General features: G+C 36.5%; 1 protein-coding gene across 1 annotated transcript in view; it reads right to left on the bottom strand.

Moving 5' to 3' along the window:
• Positions 1 to 15,152, bottom strand: part of DMD (dystrophin) — a 1,374,504-nt gene that overhangs the window by 226,595 nt on the left and 1,132,757 nt on the right. Inside the window, 2 exon segments of the mRNA XM_068422827.1 lie at positions 2,433 to 2,589; positions 6,265 to 6,437. Coding sequence (XP_068278928.1) covers positions 2,433 to 2,589; positions 6,265 to 6,437 — 330 coding nt within the window.

Here is a 15,152-nt window from a genome sequence, read left to right as displayed (position 1 = left end):
TTCATCCTGATGTTCTGGATGGGCTTTAAAACTACTTTATGGAAGTTGCTACAGACAGCTGGCTAGAACAGACCTCAGGCATTTCATATATCTTAACTGTCATGGAGGGAAAGGTAAAAAGGGATGGTGGTGCTCCATAAAGTCATGAATGTTTTGGCCTCTCTGTTTCTGTGATAATGCTTGAAGTCCGAAGTAAAGTTTTGTGAGAAAGACACATCCCACACATCACCTCTCCAGAAGGAAGACCTAGGAAATGTGACCAAGCTGCCCCTTGCAGCAAAGCATTGTATTATCTTAGAAAAGCATTGCGCTCTGACAGAGAGATGGTTTTTGTTCATCTTTCTCTTTGGCTTTCACAGCCATTAGGTAAAGATAGGCCCTTGAGAAACCATGTTCCTACTACCTCGCATCAGTTTGCTACTGTAGGCAAATATCTGTTTGTCTATGCCAAAAGCAAAGCTTGATTGTATATATTTCCAGACTTTTCACAAACTCGGGGTTCTCAATAACTTAAAGCAGAAAGATATGTCATGCTCTTTTTCCAAACTTGATCTTCTCACTGTTTGTTCTCAGATGTGTCCTTCATCCTGAGGTAGCGCAATATATTAGAGCAATATTTATAATACAGCTACCTGATTAATGGAGAAAACACAGGTATTCCAGATCCAATTTCATTTTATAGTACTATTTCACGTTTCTCCATTAAGCAATAAAATCAGAGATTTAGGAACTTCAGAAACAATACTTTTTGTGGAAAGTTTCACAAACTGAAAGTTACATATATGCAGCACAATGCTTTGAGAGGATGATCACTGGTTTTGGAATATTATCTTCTCATGGTATCAAGTTGTCTGACTGACAATATAAATTATTCAATAGAAAATACATTTGTTTGAAATAATTTTTTAGATGTCACACTAAAATATCATACCCAAGTATACCTGGGTCACAAAACAGGAGAAGAAACACCTCCCACCATGTCATTAGTTTAACTAAAGACACAGGTGGGTGAAGGAGAGGAGAACTAGTATACTACATCCAAGTACATTCCAAGAAATGGAATAGTGTATAGTGGAGAAATGTCATAGTATAAATCTTTACATGGTTCATTCCAATCACTACATACACTTATCTTTTAAACATGAGAGGACAATTTCTTTATATCACTAAGGTTCCTTGCCCTTGATCTTATACTGTTCTCTGTAAAAATATCCCTGACACTGTATTCCCAACTTCCTGCTGAATCAGGATCTGTCCTAGTGGGTTGAGGTCTGGTTTCTGTTATGGACATCTGTTATTAACTGGTGCTTACCAGATTAAAGTTTCCATCAGAAACTAATACAAAAGAAACAGAAGTCTTATCATAAGGGCTAGACAGGATTTTATAGAGTTCATAAGTGATAGGAGTTGTTGGGTGTGCTATCCCTGTTACCTTTCACATGGTTCCTTATTCCTTCTCAGAACAACAGTTTCTCCCCATTTACTCTTTATTCAGCAATTCTTCAGCTTTATTTTAGCAGGACACTAGTTTCCTAGTGGGTTTCCTTATGGCATTGCTAAAAAAAAGCACCACTGAGGTACTAGAACTGTGATTTCACATTCAGAACTGAATAGACTGCAATGGCATAGCAAATTAAAAGCTGTTTACCTGAAAGCAGACATTAGGTTAGCATCAGACAGGTGTGAACTTGATTCAACACAGGAAACATACTTAAAGCATCCCTTTACCACAAAAAACCTGTGTGAATCTTTGTGTGAAGAACTATGCAGCAGTATTATGCTATTTTGGGGGTTGTTCATTTGGTGGGTTTTATAAAAAAAACAACTTCTCATACAAGTGTTGGACTGAGGTTCCTTTTTACCACAAAGCTAGTTCCCATATGATGCTCTGCTATTGCCTTTCCATAAGAATTTCCTGACGAAACTAGTATGAGCCTTAGACAGATACAGTCAGTTATCACTATAGTTTCATGGTACACACAGTTGTGCATTAGGGCTGATATCATCTACTCTTTTTACAAACATTCCCAAAAATCAATAGCAACATAGTGTTTCAAAAAGTACACATGAAGTTTAAATGCCTAATCTAGAAAGATTTTCAGAACTACTTATTTAATCCTCAAATAATATTAGTTTAGTATTTGTTCTGGCCAGGAAAACTATCTGTATGTGACAGGTCTATGAAAATGCTGTGTTGCTTTTCGAAAAAGCCAAGCAGCTGGTAGTAAACACTCTCTTCTCCAAAAGGCTGATTTTCTAAGCTGTGCTTGAAAATTGTAGCTAGTCCTCTCATGCAAGAAGTTCAGTTTTCATTGTCTCTGAAATGTATTTTAAAGGGTATCTTACTTTTTCAAACAAGGACTGTTTCATGCAGCACTAACCTGCAAAACAAAAAGCAATGACCGAAAGATCATTTAAAAAAAAAATCATACCCTATGAATATCATTCTGTTTCTGCACAGTAGGAAGATCTCCACCAACGGGTGCTTGCTGTTTTAATTCATCCTCTTTCAATTGCAGCCATGCCAAAAGTTCCTGAAGAGAGAGATGTAAACGCTTCCACTGGTCTGTACTGGCTTCCAAATGGGATCTGAAAGCATGTGTTAAATATAAGATATATTCAGGCACAGTGAAAATAAAACCCAAATTGTACAAGGTTATTTACTGAGAAATATCTTAGTGTTTCATTAACTTAATGATTTTTAAATAGCTTCAGTAGCTTTGAATTAGATTCTGGCAACACTGACTTAAATTTGGTTCCACAGTCCTGGCCTGAAACACCCGTTCTTTTCCCATCTCTTGTTTTTTTTTGGTTTTTTTTTTTTTTAGTTTTTCTCTTCAGCAGTGAGTAATAGCTGTGTTGAATTGTCAGTCTCACTAAATGTGCACAAATATTATGTAGGACTAGCATGAAAGTAACTTAGTCATCACTTAGGATTACTAGGAGATGAATTAACTAAAATGTAGAGAGTAGTTTTCAACTCAGAGAAGAGCAAGCATTTCTCTAAACCAGTACACAAACCATTCAAACTCACACAAGATTCATGTGATTGTTCACCTTTAAGATAAGAGAATCAATACCATCCTTTCCCCAAAAAGTCATGAGGAAATTGTTAAAACCAATAGAATCCCTTTGCACTACCCAAATATCTGTGACATTTGAACAGAGGTGTGAATGACACTAATTGAATCACTGGAAAAATGAAAAGACAGAATACTACTTTGTGCAAACAAGGTCTCCACCATAGGGACATCTTCTAAATATTTCCTTTGTGTATGTGTAAATGTGTTTTTTTAATACTGGGATCAAGTATTGAACTACTAATTTTCAGCAACTGTTTTCTGAGGAGAGAAAATATGTGACTGAAACATCACTGGACTGATCAAAACTTCAATTTTGTTTATACCATAGATAAAGCACACTAAAATTTTGTCTTTCTAGACTTATGAATATGCTACTTTTTAATTGCTGGTTGGGAAGAAATTCCTAATTCACTTCCAAGTAACATAAGAATTCCTTTTAGTAATTCAATCCAAAAGCAGTATTATGTAACAGTAAAGTGATAAAATGTACCGGAAAATAAAGACAGATTTTCTTTTATTTCATATATTTTCTGTTTAACTTCCAGCTTTGTTCATCTAACATGTATCTTCTTTTTCAATGATTGCACATAAAATCACATATCTTCTGACAGTGAAAATTCTACTCCTATACCTCACAGAGAACGGTCTATTGACAAATGTGATAAATATGGACTTAGTGTTTTGCAGACCTTATTACTTAGTTTGGGTATGGAAATAAGGAATTGCTGAAGGTAAGAACAGTTGTGTTTATTTGAACTGCTCTATGGACCCTGTCTTCTTTCTAGTCTTTTACACCAGGTAACTGGAGTGGTGAGGAAAGAGAAAGGAAAGAGACAGATTAGCCATAAGCTGACAGAAAGCTCAGCTGCTTTGGTACGTGAGCTGATGGAAAATTTTCTCCTTTTTCAAACTTAAAGGCTATGTGGGAGGGACACACATAGACCATGCTGCCTTTTGATCTTTGCTCTCACAGGGCAGCTGTGGGCTGGGGCAAAACAGTCTCACAGCAGGCGCTGCTGGGAGAGGCCAACCCTGCAGGCAGTGAGGGCTGGGGAAGCATCAGGATGCCTTTGAAAGCAGCGAGGAGGGAGAGAAGCGGGGATGTCATGTGGGGAGTTGCAGGATGCAACAGCCAGAGCAAGGATCACAGGGCTTTTGGAGGGGACACAGTCAAGGAGCCAAGTTTCTGAGTCAGTTTAACTCCTGTCTCCCATGTTTTTTTATGAAAATGCAAGCTTCCACCTCCTATAGACAAGGCAGCAACTGGAGGCAAACACTAGGGTCTTCATTTCTGCCCTGCTTCCCCAGGTCTGGCTTTACAGGGAAAAAGTGCCAAAAGAGTGACCTAAAGTGGTTTTGTTACTGCTGCTGTGCTCTGACCTTCCCCAGTTTGGTGAAGTTTGGTGAATGGTTTCCCTGAACCCATCTTATTGTTCCCTTCTTTCAACTTTGGGAATAATGTTTATGTATGCACATGCTAGAGTACATTATATGCACACACTCATGTATTTAAAACTGTGTTCAAGCATGTGCAGACAGAAGAGATAATAGGAAAAAAGTTAAAAAAATGAGTTCTTTATAAGACACTGTTTATTAGGATGAATTGTACTGACTTATCAGAATGAAACAATGGTAATAATGGAAATGAACTTGGCTTCTCTTGATATCTACCATGTATTTTGTCTAATGGATTTAAAAAAGAATGCCCACCTAAGCCAAGTGATGGTATGGGTCTTCTGTTTCAGCAGTCTAAAACTTACGCTAAATAAGACTTGTGGGACTGCTGCCTGGGAACATTTCATATTTCTTCTCTTATACCTATTTTGTATAAGCATTGCTAGTTATGACAAAATCCATTCCATAGTGTGTGATGAAAAGAAATACCTTCAAGCAGATAGACTGAGAATAGCCTGTTCATTCAGTCAGGTGACCAGCAACATTTAAATTGGATGTCTTAGAAGTTAAGAATTGTTTCTTGTCCTAATCAATAAGTTGTTGAACACCTTGAGCCTTTTACTGAAAGCAAATATTTTAGAGAGGAGGTCTGTTGCTTTGAATGTTTAATGAAAGAAGTCACTGTGATATAACTAGGGTTACTATTTCTGGCTCAATTAATGGCAGCAATACATTGAAGTGTAAAAACTGGAAGACACAACACTTCATATATTTAATTACTGATATTTGACCAACTGACTGTTTTTCTTATCTCAAGCATCACTGCATTTGGGCAAGTTCATGGGTAAAAGAAGAAAAAAATTTCAGAGAGACCTTGAAGGGTTATATCACTCTTCTTTTGCTCCTCAGAAAAAGAAAGGAGGAATTCGTCTCTCTTTTTCTTTAGCTACTAATATATTTTCAACCTCACATCCTTCATTTATTTTTAATGATTGATGTTATGAAGATGGCTTTTGTCATTACACAGACTGACCTCTCTCAGGGCCTGAGCTGAAAAAAGCTAATATTTCACACATTACTTTGAAAAACTCTTCTGCCTTTTGCTGCCCTCTGAACTACCAACAACACACAGTAAGCAAGAAAATGAAAAAATGCCCCAGACTGAACGCAACAGAGCTGGGTTGCCTATTGTAAAAGTCATATTTCTGAAGAGAAGTTTCCTGGACAATTTCTTTCGAAAAGCAATCTTCAGCCCATTGAAGACTGTACCTCCACTTCACCATTTGTAACATTACCATTTATCATAGTTTTCCTTGCAAGGAGAAGTTTTTCCTCTATGACAGTGCCTATGGATTTCCTATTACCCCTGGATTTTATTTGGTAATTCTGTCCGCTCTCCAGACAACAGCTAAAATCTTAAATACTATGTCTTCTCATTTGCAAGGCTATTCTTAGTTTTGCACTGGAAATAGAAGCATTAGAAATAAAGCTTATAATAAATATAGGTAGTTTAATCACTTTCTTTTTACTGTTTAAACATGCTAATCTCTCCTTCTGTAATTACAAAACCTCATCATATGCCTCAAATCCTAATCCCCTGCTATCATTTACACACCAAAAAACCTAATCATTTCCACGAAGTTAAGCCAACATTCAAAACAGCACAAATAATTTCAAAATGGACAGAAATAGTGCTATCAGAAACAAAATTAAATACTTTTACTGGCAAAATGCAGCAGTCCACCTTATACACCAACGTAGGCTTTTGCTTACATTCAGATCCTACCTAATGTTCAGAGACTTCTTCCTAAGCTCACTCCATCTGAGGTTCATGTTATCCAGACGTCTCTGCAATAGGGCTGCATCCTCAGAGCCTTCCAGGGATCTCAGGATTTTCTGCCCGTTTTCATCCAGGTTGTGGAAGATGTCAGTATGAGCATCGATTTCTGCCTGTAGTTCCTACAGAAGCAATAGAAAACAATATGTGTGATTTCTTACAAAATCATAGAAACTATCACTTCTCAAAAGAATAGAAAAATCCTCAGTGTAACACAGAGTTAGCACAGATTTTGATTACTCCTTTTATGGCAATATCATGTGCTGTATACACACCCATCCTTCTGTTTCACGTGAAGGTCATTTGCATTGAATAATGACTTTTTTTCCATACACAGCATACTGAACAAAATTTAGAAAGTTAGAAGTCTAGCCTTTGACAGGCAACAAAGCAAGGACACGATATATTTACCATGTTGATGAGGAAAGAAAAACCCCACAAAACCCTCAGGATCTCAGGTAAATCTGACCTGCACATGATAAGTCTTCCTGTGCAACATTTTCAGTTTGAGCTGGGGACTGCAACACCCGTCCTGCTGCATGGCAATTCCAAGAAATCTAGGCGTCTGCAGCAGCCGAGCTTTAAAATGCCAACTTCACTTACATTCTGTTGACAGAACGCATTTCGGAGCACAGGCCTCAGCAGTCAATAGCAATAAACAGCCACTTTGTGCTATATCAAAACACTGGTCAGGGCCATGGCTGTAGGAGGGCCTGAGAATAGCAAGGACCCAGAATATGCAACTGGCAGCTCATGTTGAACAGCCAACTTTTCTTATCACTTCGTAACTGCAGGCCAGCTCTACATTTTGAATTCTTTTTTCCCCCTCATTTTTAGCACGGCTGTTTCTGCCAAAAGAACATTCTTTAGAGAGCTGCCTGGTACCAGCATTCCTGCCTGCCCACACACTCAATGCAGCCTTTGTATGTTGGCTGCCCTTCTCCAAGACGTTTGCATACTGCAGCTCCACAAGGTCACCGATTCGTTCGCAGTGAACAGTGGTTGAATCAAGCTCATTAAACAGAATAAAAATTAAAAAAAAAATAATAATAATTTAAACATGTACACACATGAGCACACACTTACTCTATATGTAGCCACATATGCACAAAAGTGCTTTTACTTTCAAACAAAGCAGCACAGAAAGAAACAAAGAAAATGATCTAGTGAATAAAGCTCTGCATATTCTCCTGGGATCTTTAGGCACTAAGATTTCTGGTGGTCATTTCTTGCTGCCTGAAATGGGAGTGCTGGGGATGAAGTGTGAAACAGGAAATGATTTATGGCATTTGAGAGCAAGACCCAGCACTAACTGAGCTTCATAGATAGTCCCCAATGGAACTTTGTTGCAATTTTCTTTAGAAGAATGACTTTGACAGAGGGAAGAACACAACTTGCCTATTTGATGCGTTCCTAATTGAGTTGGTTTTATTTGATATTTTAAGTGCAATGTTAGCTGCACTGCATCATGAGTAGGTTGTCCTTGTTCACCTACTGCTGTTCCAAATGTCATTTGCCATCCTTTGCTAGATAACTATTTCTTGCACAATAACGACTAGCACTGTATTTGGAGCAATTTCAAGGAGGGCTAGGAATGTCTTTGGTACAGTGTAGGACTTCTTACCAACTATTTTACTTTGTCTATGGTCATCCTAGCAGTAGAGTAGTTAGGAATGAGTTTGGAATACATCAGAGGTAATTCTGCAGAATGCAACTGTATTATGAATATTGTATTTATTTACTGATGTTAAATAGACAATTTAGATCTTTAAAAATGCCATTATTAAGGTACATAAACATATATAATACTCCAGGTATGAATGCCCTTACTTGAAAATTTGTAATTTATTTCAAGTCTGAATGTTGCTAGCTTCAGCTTCCAGATGTGACATTTTATTTTTGTTTGCTCAACTGAAGAATATTCTATTATCAAATTTCTTTCTCTTCGTGTCTGCACTTGGAGGTTTCATTGAAGCTAGGTTGAGTATCACAACCTGATGTAAACAGTCAAATCAGTATGTAAGAAAGGATAAAGTTCACAGTAAAAAAGTTCACTTTTAATGTCTGTAGAGTTGTAAGGTCCTTCCACATTTAAAAACTGATAAATCTGTTGCTGAATGAAATAATTATCATATGCACTACCTGTTGCACAAAATGCCTAGTTTTTAGGCATGGTGATGGAAACAGCTGCCTTTTCCTCAGCAAGAACATGTGCCCTGAAACATGTATGTCAAGTAACTATTCACAGTAGGAAGTTGTCAAATCTATGCCCCCTTGGTATTTACCACACATATACTCATAGCATTTTATAACACAAAATTAAGAAAAAAATGCACCATTTTTCTTGTTTTTAGAAAAAGTGTCTCATAGTCTACACATTCCATGCTTTTGTCCTGAGACACACATATTTCTGAAAATAAAATCAAGCCACATCCTTTTTATTTCAGAATACTACATAGTATCACAATAAAACTGGACAGTTAGTTAAATAGGCAACAAACATGGAAAGTGAAGCACTGTTATCAAAAGCTTAGTATTCAAGACGTGATTTTCCTTATTTCAAATTACTTGTGTAAACTGCACATTTTCTAATGCTCCTAAAAGTAGTTTACTTCGGCTATGCAGGAAGCCTACTCTGACAAAGCAGCAGGATACCAACAAAGGTATTTACTCCATTTTGGCTGGTGCATTTCAGATCCTTTCTTTGTGACCTCTTCACATCCCAAGAGAAGCAGAGTACATGTAAGAAAAAGATCTATACACCTTTTATTTTTTTTCTGAAAAAAGTAATTTCCATGTTTCAAAAATATAAGTGAAAGATCAATATGAACTAGATTCTTTTTCTTGACAAGAATAAAGCAGGAAGATCTGTTTAATCTCATAAACTGCTAAGATATTTGCAAAAATATGCTATCATCACACATCATACCAAGCAGCATAGAATATAGACTAAATATAGACTATTTACTGCATTTTCATCTTTTCCAATGTGTTCAAACACATGGAGGAACTGCAGAGGATGAAAAATCAATCCTGGTATGATTCTACTGAGTTACAGTTGGACTTAGTTGACTGCATGCTGCATTTTTGCTGTAGTGGTTATTACTGAGGCTGTGTAGAAATAGATTCCCTTAAAAAGAGCAGGTAGCAAAATGAGAAACAAATAATGAAAGAATACATTGGCTACAGTAACTCATTAATGAGTATTGGTTATTAGCCTAAGTTAATTTTCAAATCCACATCTTTTTGATCACAAGTTACTGCTTAGAGTAAGCTGAACTGCTTCGAAAGAGCCGCAACACCATCAAGGGCAGATGTGCCTAAGAGTTTCAGAGTGAAATCCTCCATTATTAAGATGAACTATATAGGCAGACAATAAAAGGTATGGTAATATTTGTTCGCAGAAACCTTACTGAATAGATATTATAGGTTTCTACACATTTAAAGATGTGTATTTACATTATTATACTATATAGAATAAGTCTACAACTAAGTCACAGAACTAAGAATGACAAAGAGATGAAATAAACTTGTTTTGAGGGAAACAATCTTCTTGGGCAGAACAGGGTGAGGAAATTTGCCCTGGCTGTTTTGCTTTTGTCCTGAGCCCTTGAAACCTCTATGTATGATTTCAGGGGAGAAGTACACTAAGGCTGTAACGCAGCACACCCAATACTGCCATAAAGCTAGTGGATGGATATATTTCTCACTTGCCCAACTCAGTTCTCCCCCTTGGAACTACTGCTAGCATTCTCCACAGGAGCACACATCCTCACTGCCCTAATCCTCTTGGTAGGTAAAAGAAACTCAAACTGTGGCTCCACGTTTTATTGTACACAGAGCCCTGTAAAACACAGCAGAGCCTTTGCTGTAAAAACTAGTGCATTGAAATTCCTGTCAGCCTCCATTAGCAGAGATAGTCCTACAAGAATTCAATACAGTTTAAGATACTCTATCAGAAATAATTAATCAGTGTCAATATCCCACATGCAATATATAGGCATGACATACAAAGGACATGACACATGGCAAAATTTGCCATTATTCTGGAAATACATCAGAACGAGATTGGTAGGCTGGAAATAAAATGAAGTCCTAGAAAGAAGGAATCAGTTTTACTAGTTGGAATATACATGAGTCAGACCAAGACATGGAAATGAATGCAGCACAGCTGTCAAAACATTTATCTTTTGTACAAGGTAGAAAGAAAATTAATTATGTAACAATTTAAAGAAATTAAACCACTTATATCCTCCTCTACAAACTCAATTCCGTCCTTGGAATTGTGCTTTTCATTTTCAATGAAGCATTTTACATTTTCTAGGTACTGCACAAAGTTATTAATGAAATAAATGGCATTAATTGAGGTATGAGGGATCACAAAATTAAAGACAGCACCATCTGATTAAAGGAAACCAACATAGAGGAAAAAAATTATCTTTATTGACAGTAATTAAAAAAATAAAGTCGGTCTGCACGATTACATACCTGTACTCAAAGCATGAATGAGCAAGTAATAGCTGTGTGGCTATACATAGCTCAGAAGTGCTATACTTTGCAGTACTGTTTCTGTAATACTAATACTGAAATAGCTAGAAAAGCTATCATAAAATTACTCAGGACAAAAGATACTATACCTCTATAATCTCTCTCTGTCTGTGTAGTTAGCTGAATTAATTGTATTTACATTAACAGAGTATATTATATTTCCACTAAATAATTCCTGAAAAAAGCCAGCTAAATATTTTAAATAGCTTAAATTAGTAGCATATTTACTTAAATCTCTTCTACCGTACAGATAGTATGAATGATGTAATCCTTCTTTTTTCCATTTTCTTTTATTCTCTTTTCCTATCTTACTTTTTTCTTTCTTCCTCTTCAGCTTTTCTCTTCCCTTCTTCCTTTCTTTCCTTCCTCACTTCCTTTCTTTTCCTCCTTTCTTTTCCTTTCCCTCTTTTCCTTCCTCTTTCATTATTTTATATTCCTCTTTCTTTCTTTTCCTTTCTTTCTTTTCCATTCTTGTTCCCTCACTTCCTTTCCCTTCCTGTCTTTTCATCTTTCCTCCTTTCTCTATTTTTCTTTTCTTTTTTCCTTCCTTTTCCTCTTTTTTCTTTTTCTTCTTCTCTCTTCCTTTTCCTTTCCTGCCTCTTTCTTCTTTTCTCCCTTTATTTCCTCTCCTTTCCCTCCCTTTTCCTTCCTTTCCTTCCTCCCTCTCTTTAAAATACAACCTTCTGTGAGTCAAAAACTTATTTTTATGTTATTTTGTGGTGCTCTCAAAACCCCTCAATAACGTGGGTTTCTTTCCACTTTTATTTTGCATTCTCATTGGTTAAACATCATTTCAGGTGCCTGTAGAAGTCAGAACTTACGAACTTGTTTCATACCAGTATTTTTTTTTTTGTTCTAACAATACTACTGAGCAAAGCACATCCATAAAGAACAGGTCTCTGCTCTATGGACTTGAAGGGGATAGAGTAGCTCTTAGGGCTTGGCATAGTCTGTTTAGTTTTACCAACAGGGGAGTTCAGCTGGTATAACCAAAAAAGGTTCCCCCTTTAAAGATTTTTGGTAACCCCTTATGGCTTCTACAAATATAGGAACTGGAGTCACTGTCAGTGTTTTGCAACCCTGTCCAGAACAGCTTAGGGACTGGATTTCAAATTAAACATCCTACTTGCTTTTCTTTAATTACATCTAAACTCCTGTAAGTCTCTGATTCTGCCTAAAGCATTAAATGCTGTATGAGGGTTCAGAGAGTTTGAGACTTTTTTTTTTTTTATGCCCCTGCAGACTCCAGCAGACCCATGCATATGGCACCTCTTTCAGGATCATGGCTTATTCTCCCGTCTGATGGATAGAGAAATGGTTTTGTGGGTTATAGTTCTGGATATGTTGAATTAAGGGCTACAGCACTGCAAGTCCAATGCATTTTAAGCACATGAGTGGTAGACTCAGTGCAAGAGGCTCTTGATCTATTTCTTTTGTTTCTGGCAATAGAAGGCCATTTTGCACTACTCTTTATGACAACCTGTCCTTGTGAGCTAGTCACTATCTTCAAAGTATTTGAACATAAAGGAATATATTTAAAAAAAAAACCAAAGAAATCACTTGTTCTAGATTGAAAATACTGTGATTTAGATTAATGACGGAACAAAACACTGAAGTATTTTTTTTTACTTTGCAAGACACTACTGATCCAACTGGAGTTCCCTCTTTTAAATGTCAAAGTTCTTCTAAGAATTGGTTGTTGGGTTTTGTGTGCATTTGTTTTTTTACTCTCTTTTTTTTTTTTTTTTTTTTTTCCCCCTGATCAAAATACAACTAACTGAGATAAGATTTTCGGACCTGTTTTATTTCCAATCTAACAGTGAGAATCTAAGAGTGATGTGTATAACGTTTGTTATCATATAGACCACTTCTGGTAACACAACCATGCTCTGTTGCAATGAACAAAGTGGGAAAGAAGCTCTTGGTCCCTCCACCAAGCTTTTAAATAATTTGTTCTCCCAGTTCATAAGCAGAACTTTTATTGGGTCTTAGAATGAGAGCATTTACTGAGCAATTTACATAATGATAAAAACTTCTCAAATGAGATTTAAAATGTAATTAAAGGGCGGACTTATTGAGTTAAAAGCATTGTTGTGAAATGGCTATACATCATCATGCCATAAAGCCTCCTATTCAGCTAGCCTACGGCGTGACCCCAATTTCAGTCTGGTATGATTACATCTCTCAGTTTCATGCTAATGACTTGATTAAAAAGAAAGATAAAAAGGTCTTTTCTATTGGGAAGATAAGCTTATGAATATCATTAAGGCATTTCTAGGTTCCCAATACATTTTTCAAGATAGCAAAGGATGAAAGTTAGTCCTCTAAGAGCGAATCAAATGTTGATGAGTGGAAGCTAAATGTATAACTTGCTCTGCAGAAAACAATCTGTGTAAGTTGCATCTATCACTGTTATGGTTTTGAATTCTACAAGTCCCAGAACTAAGAAGGGACCAAAATTCACATTTGAAAGCTTCTTTCATCTAAAAGAAGATAGAAAAGCTTTATTTAGCAAATTGGGCCCTGTCTTCAGAAAATATTATCTTTATAAACAGGCAAAACAACCTTCAACTTACGTTATTTTCAGATTGCAAGAGATTACATGGTGCATCTAAAGATGTAGTCATCTCTTGCTGACAGACAGTAATCGTGAAAACAGGGTGTGGGCTTCTTCATTTCATTAACGGTGAGCTGCCTCAGCTATAGAGTAGTAACTCTTAAGAGCACCAACCCAATCATTTGAACATAGGCTCAAGTCTTTATTGTGCAGATCCTCATTCACAGGACTGGCTTTTCAGACAGCACAAGGCCTTATATTTCTCCCTTGTTCATAGAGAAATAATCAAACAAATTTTTATGAGACTTCTAGCAATTAATTTGTATTCAATTATAATTAAGTATAAATTATTAAAGAATTCTATGTGTTTTGGGGGAGTTTATGGATTTCTTGGTGTGTTTCTTGAAGACTGAGAAAAACCCTGACTGACTACTTTCATTTACATGTAATGAAAATACAAATAAATAGATAAAATAAAGAAACCAATCTTTAAACATACAAAGCTTTCTACATTTATAGAGACAGTTTCACCTAAGATTTGATCCAGTCAAATCCTTGCCACTAGATTCGAGAAGGATCAACTATTCTGGTAATAGTAACTTTAATGGACATTGTTATTTTTACTGTTTGTGTATTTGTCTTGTCGTTATACCTAGGATGGAAACCCTAATTAGAAAGAAACATCATGTTAGTTTGAGGTTACACTAAGGCAGAAAAATTCCTACTAGCCACAGCAATGAAGAACTTTTACTGTATGTTGTAACTATGTGATATTTATTTTGCTGCCATAGACTGTATTAACTTTCAGGTAAGCAAGTACAATACAGCAAACAAAGTGTATGTTTTAAAGTGGGAGTTATGAGTGTTTTGTGTCAGAAAATCAGCCACCTCTACTGAGATGTCGAAGAATGAGTTTAGAATTCTGCCTTTAAAACTCTGTATTTGAGGGCTGGGTGAGTAGGAGGGAAATAGCATACATGTGCATGTATTCATACACACAATATTCTGAAAGTAAAACTATTAGGCCCATTACAAACTAGCATAGTTTTCTAGATTTTAGAAAGTAGTCTGCTCACAACAAATATGCAGGTCCTGACTCCTGTACTTCAATGAATGTCTAATCCCATTACACCTGCACAGTCTGTCAGCATACTCACGCTGTCAATCTTTCGTCAATTTTTCTGTGGTAAAATAGTTAAGCTGCTACTTTCAGCATGTCAAATTTTGCCCTCTCCCCATTTGCCAGAGGTGAAACAGTAGCAGCACAAAGGCAGCACCATCCTCTGCAGGAACATTTACTTCCACCCACTTACTCAGGCAAGGTCTGAAAATCCTGCTAGATAATTTGGAGAGCATCTACTGCTATTAGTTCCACTGACATCCCAGTACTTCAAATTAATACTGATTTTCTCTTACAACAAGCAGGCAGAAAGGCTGAACTGTACAACTGTCTCAGAGCCTGGAATAAATAAACCTTACGAAAGAAGAAAGGACAAAGTGTTTTTCTCTGTCACCAGCCCATAGTAAGATACACCTGAGTTTTGTGAATTATAAATGACCATTCCTAGAAGAAAAATTATTTGTACATAGAATACTGTATATTTGTTTCACAGAAAACTATCTAAGGTTTCAATACACTAACACGGAACAATAAGACATCTCATTTTACCAACTATAGAATTCATATATACTTTCATCCTTCCTCAAATACACAAACATATGCAATCCCCTT

This window comes from Nyctibius grandis, chromosome 2 (genome assembly GCF_013368605.1).
Source record: "Nyctibius grandis isolate bNycGra1 chromosome 2, bNycGra1.pri, whole genome shotgun sequence".
Lineage (NCBI taxonomy): Eukaryota > Metazoa > Chordata > Aves > Nyctibiiformes > Nyctibiidae > Nyctibius > Nyctibius grandis.
This window is presented reverse-complemented; position numbering and strand designations above follow the sequence as displayed.